This window comes from Ictalurus furcatus, chromosome 27, assembly GCF_023375685.1.
Source record: "Ictalurus furcatus strain D&B chromosome 27, Billie_1.0, whole genome shotgun sequence".
NCBI lineage: Eukaryota > Metazoa > Chordata > Actinopteri > Siluriformes > Ictaluridae > Ictalurus > Ictalurus furcatus.
The window spans coordinates 742,501-752,500 of NC_071281.1; the positions used below are offsets into that span (position 1 = coordinate 742,501).

Genomic DNA, 10,000 nt, shown 5'->3' on the forward strand with positions numbered 1-10,000 from the left:
ATTATGAAGCCTTGTGTAAAGGTCAGGGCTCTCTGCGGTGTGTGTGTGTGTGTGTGTGTGTGTGTGTGTGTGTGTGTGTGCATGGACATGCTGTCTTTTTATTTTTATTTTTATTTTTTGTTTTAAGCCAAGTCTCTGGTGCTCACTTCCATCAAACAGGAGTGTGTGTGCTGTTTATACCAAACACATTTCTCAACTGCCACATATCATATAAAGCGTCCACTGCCAGACAGCGGTCCCGAGTGAAAGGACGGCAGAACGATGGAGGGGAGGCGTGCTTGATCAGAATTCCCGCTAGAGATATGTAAAATCTGATGAAGAAGGAAACGAGAGCAGTGGTGCCAACAAAAATGGTTGTTCCTCTTGGCATGCCAGATTAGAACGCTCTCGTCCAATTCAACATCACTCTCATCTGCTCCTCTTCAGTCTATCTGCATCTCTCTCTCTCTCTCTCTCTCTCTCTCTCTCTCCATTGAATGTGTTTTTCTCAGCTCACAGCTCGAAACAGAGTATCGACAGAAGACCCATTGTACTTGCATCAGCTCCTGCAGTGCGAGCACGTAATAAGAGCAGGTCAATTTAATAAACTTTACTGCTACTACATGGCAGTTTGTTCTAGCATCAAACATTCATAAATACAAATTCTACCAGTGAATAAATGCCGTATAATACTACAAATAGCTAAAAGTCTTTACTAAGCTTATTATTATAATTATTATTGTTTTTTATCTGATCATCTGACAACAATGCATTTTCCTTTAAAGTAGTCTTCGGGATAAGGATGACATTCCGTACTGCGGAGCGAAGGTTAGTTGAAATTCAGAGTATAACACACAAGAGAGATCATTAAGTATTAACGATTCTTTGCTCATAACATAAAAAGAGAAAATCCAGAAAATGTCATCCATATTAAAGAGATTAAATGATTTATGAAGCAAAGTAAGCACCTGGATTTCTCAGCATATAGAGCACTGCTGTTGTCCTTCTCGTCATCAATAACCACGCCCGTGTTTTTACAAGAATCTATAACCTCAACATTCTAGGGGCGATACCCATTATTTTCCTAAAATCAATATTATATTCATTCATCCATTCATGTTCAGGATTTTTTTTTTTTTGTTCTGGTCAGGGTCACTGTGGATTTGGAGCCCATCCTGGTAACACTAGACAACAAAGGCAGGAGGATTCACCCGGAATTAGACACCAGTCTGTCACAGGGCACCATGTGCTCACATTTTCACACTCATTCACACCTAGAGGCAATTTCACCGAGCCAATCCACCTACCTGTACATTTTTAGACAGTGAGAGGAAGCCAGAGAACCAGGAGGAAGCCCACATGAACACAGGAGAACTGACTGTAACCTGAACTCAGGATCGAACCTGGGATCCTGGAGTTGTACAGCAGTAATGTAAAGCATTGTAAAACAGGGCATGTGCTGTTATAGGGAAATAATCAACGTACATACTGTGTGTGTGTGTGTGTGTGTGTGTGTGTGTGTGTGTGTGTGTGTGTGTGTGTGTGTGTGTGTGTGTAGTTTTATTCCTATTATACCACAGCGGCTTGTCAATGTTTATTCATTAAAGAATGACATTATACTTTTATCCATTTCCATGGTAACGTTAAATGTCGGGGGGAGTCCATGAAACAAGTTAGTTCTGTTTATTACTTATATAGCAGCTATAAACAGCTGTTCCCTCTCCAGCATTTGTTTTCTTCTCTTTTGAGAGAATCACCAGTTACACACCTTTTAATCCATTTATGTGGAGCATCTACTGTACAATACAAGTGCCTGTGTATTGTGTTAATATCGGAGTGCATTCATATAAACCTTGCAATAGGAGCTACTGTCAGAGCCGCTGATTATGGAAAATTTATCAGCACCTTCCATCCAAACCAGTCAAGCATTGAACTGGCATTGAACAGGCTTTCAAAAAAAAAACAACAAACAAACAGCTTCTCATCAGAAAAGAATGTTGAAAAGTTGAGTAAGTTTGAAATACTCTCCCACAAGCACTGTCCTGCACGCGATGCGTTCTCTGTAAGGCTTTTAATATTACTGCTTTATTCACGCTATTAAAATCCGGCAACCAAGAAACTGACGCAGCTCCTCTCTTCTCCAAATTGATGCACATCAAATATCAAATAAAAATATTTCAAGCCATTCACTATATCAGTTTTGTTTGTAAAAGAGCCTCTAGAGGTAATTTCACAGTTGGTCTTCCTCTGCAATCCTTCCATAGACTTTATGCCTCTCCAGGCAGATATAAAGCTGCTGACTGTAAGCTTCTCTTCCACAAAAGTTTTAGACTTTCATTTTGCCGTCCTAATTCCACGTCTCGCCATTTGTAGTGGCCTTTACTTTGTAAAAAAAAAAAAAAAAAAAAGCTGTCGGCTGATAAAGAGCCAGCTTCTTCCTTCAATGTCACCTTCAACAGTTTGGAATTACACAGCAGATTAGGATGGATTTTAATGTTAGTCCAGAGGTTTTTTTTTTTTTATAGAGGTTAATGTAAATGCTGACAAAGGATTCAATGTGAATTCATTTAGTATTCACTGCAGAATTATATAAATAATACAATATCGCCTTTTCATTCTGCAGCAGTATTGTATTACGGGGACTTCACAATTAAAACATCCATCCGATCCGCACCTGTGTCACCGTCACCGGCGTCGGAGCACGACAGCAGGTTTCATTCGATAAAGAGCACCAACACTGTAATGTGTAAAACAGTGTCGTGAGTAATGGGGACAGATGGTATTGGAACTGCTGTATTTACAGTACAGTTAACTTCAAAACGTGAAAGAAGACATTAGAACACTGAACAAACATATACATATCATTACTGTACACTTTCCAGCGACAGCACAGGCTGCACAGTCATGACATCAATCAATATAATCAATATATATTATTTATATTGTCAGTTATATTGTACTGCAAGTGGAAGTGAGGTGTTTCAATGCATATTTATGGGCTTAAATACAGACACGTGCATAGTTTGTCTAAAAACGCTTAATAAATGCGCCCAGTGTTAATTCGCCTTCGGTATAATGATTGACTGCAAATGTTAAAACGTATAAAGCGAGCAGTGGTGGCTTGGCAGTTAAGGCTCTGGGTTACTGTTCAGAAGGACGAGGGTTCAAGCCCCAGCACTGCCAAGTTGCCACTATTGGGCCCTTGAGCAAGGCCCTTAACCCTCTCTGCTCCAGGGGGCGCTGTATCATGGCTGACCCTGCGCTCTGACTGAATTTCACTGTGCTGTAATGTATATGTGACCAATAAAGAATCATTATAAGAGCTGTTGGAGGCTGAGAGAAGATAAGCCTACATGATGTCTTCTTTACTGATGCAGTACACAATCATGGTATGAATTAATACAAATTTGTCATCATTATGAATCAAAAATTAATGTTAAATTAGAGAATATATATATATATATATATATATACTCTGCGTTAAGGGCCTTCAAGGTCCCACAGAAATTGAGTTCACCACCCTGGCTCTACAGCATCAATCCAAACATCAGTCATAGCAGAAGGAAGATGCTATCCTGATCATTACTGTCTGAAGGAGTCTTTAAGCAGTAAGAAGTGATCCATGTCACAAATCCAGTGTTTGATTTGGGGGCAGTTCACATACTGGTAGTGATTCTGAGACTCGTAGAGGAAATTAATTAAAGTGATTAAAGTTCCCGATAATGAAACGTGGTGCTTTCAGTGAATGGAATTGATTGAATTCTAATGTAATTGACTCGATGACCCTTTATTCATTAGCCACATACTCCTTGGGGTCGTTATTATAGAGTTTGAAAGTCTGAGTCTACTACCACTAACTGGTTTCACGCTCCATATATGAACACAATATACTTTTTGCAAAATTTTATTTCCCAAACAAGATAACATCACTCTTAATTTCAATGCAAAATGTCTGTTGTTATTTACTGGAAGTTAACATATTTGGGATGCACGCCATCGATGATCATATTTAAAAAATAATAATAATTATAATAATAATAATTTTCCGGCTGTTGACGCACAATAAGTTTTTTTAATGAATTTGCCATTTACTTAATGAATGTAGGTATATGTTCAATTCATATACCACGTTTCTTTAATACGTATGTATGTATTCATCTATGTAAAATAAAGTAAAGCAAGTGTAAAACAAAGTCAAATCATTAAAAATAAAGAAGGAAGAGAAGTCATAGAATAGCAGTATGTCTGTTTAGTCTGTGTTTAATTTAGGAAAGATCTCATTCAACTTGCACTGACATCATTGAAAGTCATATACCTTTCAGACCATGACTAGGGAGAATGTGTCCAACCGGTAGCATGTATATGACAGAAAGGAGGGGACTGAGTACTGAGCCTTGGGGAACACTGACAGGGGTAGTGGGTGATTTCTGTTTTCCTAAAGTGACGTTCTGCTAGAAAGGTATGATCAATACCTGTAATACCTGTAGAGGAGAGTCAGAAAAAGAAGGATATGATCGTTTTGGATCACAAACCCATTTCAAACCACGACATTTTTGCAATGTTGTTCTCACATTGATGAAAACCAAATCCAAAGAAAAATCTGCTGCTTGTGTTTTGACCTCATGCAAGTACTTAAGCAATCGATGCGAGAAACGAAAACATGGGAGACTTTTCCGAGAGTAATGTGAGTACAAACAGTAGCCAAGCACGGCCTATTAAAGGCTATAACACCGACACGAGGAATGAAAGGGAAGCCATTATTTTTGCCTGGTATATCTGTGTCTTGTCTTGTATAATTTCTGCAGTATAAACACCAATTGTGCAGTAATGCTGCAGTGCTTGTTTATTTAACCACATATACACTATGGGCAGCATAATACGCTTCTCTTCATGGATTCTCTGCATCACCTCATTTAACCGAAAATAAACAGAGATGATTCGGCTTCATGATGTGCCCTCATCTGTTTTTTTTTTTGTTTGTTTGTTTGTTTTTTTTTTTGCCCCAGACAAATGTATTTGAATCACTGTCATCTTTATCTCAAAACCCTCTCTGTGATAGATGAGCCAGCAGTGCTCTGAAAACTCTCAGTATGTGCTGTATTGGTTTGGTTTAATTTAGCATTTTCAAATAAATCTTCATTCGCTATGTGAATAATTTTGCTGTGCCATCATTGTGTGGCTTATTAAATATGAAAAATGAATTGACCATGATTCTGAAAACATTCCCGACACATTTATTAGATCTGATATTAGATAGATGTGATCTAGTGGAAAAGAAGAAGAAAAAAAAAACAACACTTCTTTTTTTTTTTTTAAGTACAAGTGATGTCTTCAGCCAATTTATTGAGTGATTGAGGACAGTATTGAGAAGATGATTAGGGAGGAAACTGGTCTCATCATGAACAGCAGTATTATTATCATCTCTACATCTAAAATATCAGGCTATTACACATCAATCGGGGCTGTCACTTGCTGTTTGTATGGGAAATAGACATCACTTGATTTCCCCGCCTTTATTATGTACATGTATCTGCCATAAATATTCAAAACACAGTTTGTGATTATACATAAATACTATAGAGGATAATGAGTAGAGTCTAATGAAGCACATATCTCACTGAACTCTATGTGAAGTACACATGCAGAAGAATACACTGGTTTGTTTACAAGAATATCAGCAGATGCTTCAGACATCAGCTGACATAGCTTTCACATCTATGCATGTGATAAATATTAGACAAGTGTAAGTATAATACCAATAACAGGAGCATGCACATGGTGTGAGCTTCATCAGCATGGTCACCAACACCTGTTCAAGGTCCTTCCATGTCTGCGATGGATGTCCAGCTGACCGGTCCTGTGACATCTCTGACACTCTGTTTTTCATCTCTACAGGGAGTCTGGTGAACCTGACATGTCGAGCATTCTTTGGCTACAGTGGGGATGTGAGCCCGCTCATCTACTGGATGAAGGGCGAGAAGTTCATTGAGGACCTGGACGAGAGCCGGATTCGAGAGAGCGAAATCAAGTGAGAGAACTTTTCTAATCAAAGTGACCCATTGTCTTTAAAGTGATATGCTCTAGCTTACTGTAATACGCTCGCGTGTGTCCTTGAAACAGTCTTCAGATAAGCTAAACTATGCATTCATCTCAGGCTTTTTATGAGATTTTGGACGCTCACTGGAAACAGGGACCAAAACTGAAGTTTTGTTTCAGTCCTGGGGCCATTTCCATCTTCACATCTAATCTCTCCATGTTATAAGAGGGGAGTTAGTGTAACATTTAGCGTTTACAAAAAGCCGATTACTGATGCAATATGATCACATGCCTCTGATGGTTGTTTACGGGATATATAACTATAGATATGTGGAACTGAAATGTAATTCTACGTATAAACTGCAAAGTGTAAAATCTCTTTGACACAAGTTACTGTGAGATGGCTCCTTCTGAAAATCATCCTGGCTGCTCATTTTCTCGTCGTTATCAGTGTTTAACAATGCGCATTAATAATGTAGTGCAGCATGCAATCCTGATTAAGGTGTGCTGACAGGATCTACTGCATGAAGTCAGGGTCTAATGATCTGCTGGACGAACAGACTTGAATCTGAGGTCTAGCTGTTTTAGATGCTTCTTTTCATATTTCTCAGAGATTTGCATCAAGTACACCTTATCTCACATACTCGAGTCATCCAGTACACCCCATCTCATTCAACTGAGAATTCCAGTACACCCAATCTCACATACTCGAGTCATCCAGTACACCCATCTCATTCAACTGAGTATTCCAGTACACCCCATCTCACATACTCAAATCATCCAGTACACCCCATCTCACATACTAGAGTCATCCAGTACACCCAATCTCACATACTCGAGTCATCCAGTACACCCCATCTCACATACTCGAGTCATCCAGTACACCCCATCTCACATACTCGAGTCATCCAGTACACCCCATCTCATTCAACTGAGTATTCCAGTACACCCCATCTCACATACTCAAGTCATCCAGTACACCCCATCTCACATACTCGAGTCATCCAGTACACCCCATCTCACATACTCGAGTCATCCAGTACACCCCATCTCACATACTCGAGTCATCCAGTACACCCCATCTCATTCAACTGAGTATTCCAGTACACCCCATCTCACATACTCGAGTCATCCAGTACACCCCATCTCATTCAACTGAGTATTCCAGTACACCCCATCTCACATACTCGAGTCATCCAGTACACCCCATCTCACATACTCGAGTCATCCAGTACACCCAATCTCACATACTCGAGTCATCCAGTACACCCCATCTCACATACTCGAGTCATCCAGTACACCCCATCTCACATACTCGAGTCATCCAGTACACCCCATCTCATTCAACTGAGTATTCCAGTACACCCCATCTCACATACTCGAGTCATCCAGTACACCCCATCTCACATACTCAAGTCATCCAGTACACCCCATCTCACATACTCAAATCATCCAGTACACCCCAGTTCACATAACTGAGTCATTCTGTACACCCCATCTCACATACTCGGGTCATCCAGTACACCCCAGTTCACACAATCAAGCCATCCAGCCTTTTTTCCACTGCCAAGGTGGCAGGGCTGGTGCTCAAGCGAGTTGCAAGTTCAGGGTAGTTCAGAGTAACCTTATGCAGTTGTGCAAGTTATTTTTTTAATTCACTCTTAATCATGAAGAAGTTGTTCTTTTGGCATTGAGAATGCAATGAAATATCAAATGTTGGAAACACACCATAGACACTAGCTCTGGAACCATCACCAGCACCATGTTTGTGAAAAAACCTAACAGTAATCAACGTGTACCGGTCCACTGGTTTTCTACGGTGTCAGATTATTCAGTGCCACTGGACTTTGGAATACCGTTCCACAAACTGTCCATGACCAACCGAAAACAGATATTTCCGTTTCTGTTTATCGCATGTGGCCATGAGTATGAGCACTACATAATAATAATAATAATAATAATAATAATAATAATAATAATGAAAAATAATCGTCTTATTTACCACTTTCCAGGTGAAAATGAAGTGAAAGTGCTTTAGATATAAAAGACTGAAATGTTGTAACAATGTATTTAATGATGAGGCCTATTAATGAAGAAACATACAATTCCTAATTAACCATAAATCTGAGATTGGTCAGGAGAGACCAATCATTATGCATTATGCATGATTGCTCACATTTATCAGCATCTTGGATCAAGCAGTCATAACAAGCAGTACGTATTACAGTCTGGTTTTAGGAATTATCATGGTCCAAAATCATTGCTGACTAAAGTGGATAATGTGGATGTCCTTCTGCATTGGTACAGTTGGACTTTAGTGCAGAATTTTACAATATTGACCATGATATTTTAATGAACAGGCTTAAAAACACAACAGGGTTAGACAAACTGTTTCCTGTCCAGTTTACACTGAAAGACTACAGTTTGTAACCATAAGTGGAGAGCTTAAATACACCTAACAGACTTAAAATATTTTATTATAAGATAAACTTTCAGAGACAAATATCAGAAATACTAACGTTGGTATGTTGGGTATTACATCTGCCTGCAATAATGTTGTTGATTTCTCCTATAGGAGCTTGACAACATTTCTGAACACTACAGTGAAATGCCTTAGTGTAACCTTACAGTATATGCTGGTTATCATTTTAATCTTTATGTAACTAATCTCTAAATCTGCTCATCGTTAAAATCTGATGTTCCAACCAAATATACTAAACCTACATGATGGTGAAAACTACTGCATGCTTTCATAACCTCTAAATGGGACTATTGTAAAGTGTTGCTGGTGCTGGAGTCCCTACGGTGTCTTTAATAACGCCTCAGCTTGTTCAGAATTCAGCAGCCCATGTCCAGGTATCAGGAAAAGAAAATCCGAGCATATCACCCTAATTTTATTCAAGCTACACTGGTGACCTCTTAAGTTCTGCATTGACTATAAAATCCTACTAATGACATTTAAAGCGCTGCATGGTTTAGCTGTGTGTCTCGCTTGCTGATCTCCTGAAACAGTGTAGGGTTATGAAAAGCATGTACTGATTTAGTGCAAAGTAATGTCTCAGATGCATATATAATAATTTGGCTATGTTTCTGAGAGATGTTAGAACACTGTAATTGATAATAAGAGAGCATCTTTGATTTACACCAAAATCCTTGGCATTATAGGGGTCATGGTATCTCTGGCATGCCCTTGGGTGAAATCAGCAACCTTATTGGAGGCAGATCTAGTATCCAACATCAGTATTTGGATGATAGTTGAATTTGACCATTATCTATCAACATGCACTGCCACTTTAATTCTATAAAATTGTTCTTCTTTTTCGCATATTCACCCTGTACAGTACTTTATATCCCTATTCATTTTATCACTGTATACAGTCTTTCCAGTGTTTGTTGATAATGTTTGCACTACACTGCCATTTCCAATAAAGCCTGCTGCTTATACACTCACATCCACTTTATTAGGAACGCCCGTACACCTGCACATTCATAATAATAATAATAATAATAATAATAATCATATCTAGTCAGCCAATCATGTGGCAGCAGCAGCACAATGCAAAAATCTTGCAGATACTGGTCAAAAGCTTCAGTTAATGTTCTCATCACATATCATAATAAAGAAAAGGTGTGATCTCTGTGGCTTTGATCCTGGCATGGATGTTGGTACCAGATGGCCTGGTCTGAGTATTTTATAAACTGTTGATCTCCTGGAATTTTCACACACCACAGTGTCTAGACTTTACACAGAATGGTGTGAAAGAAAGAAAAAACATTGAGTGAGCAATAGTTCTGAGGTGGAAATGCCTTGTTGTGAAGAGAGGACAGAGGAAATTGGCCAAATTGGTTCGAACTGCCAGGAAGGATAAAGTTACTCAAATAATTACTCTTTACACCCATGGTGAGCAGAATATATCTCAGCAAGCACAAAACATCAAACCCCGAGATGGATGGGCTACGACAAGAGAAGACCACATACGGTTCA

At 39.0% G+C, this 10,000-nt stretch overlaps 1 protein-coding gene across 2 annotated transcripts in view; it reads left to right on the forward strand.

Moving 5' to 3' along the window:
* il1rapl1b (interleukin 1 receptor accessory protein-like 1b) overlaps positions 1-10,000 on the forward strand; it is a 331,363-nt gene that overhangs the window by 278,998 nt on the left and 42,365 nt on the right. For both annotated transcript variants that reach the window (XM_053616484.1, XM_053616485.1), the window contains exon 7: positions 5,875-6,007. In XM_053616484.1, coding sequence (XP_053472459.1) covers positions 5,875-6,007 — 133 coding nt within the window. The remainder of the gene's footprint in view (positions 1-5,874; positions 6,008-10,000) is intronic.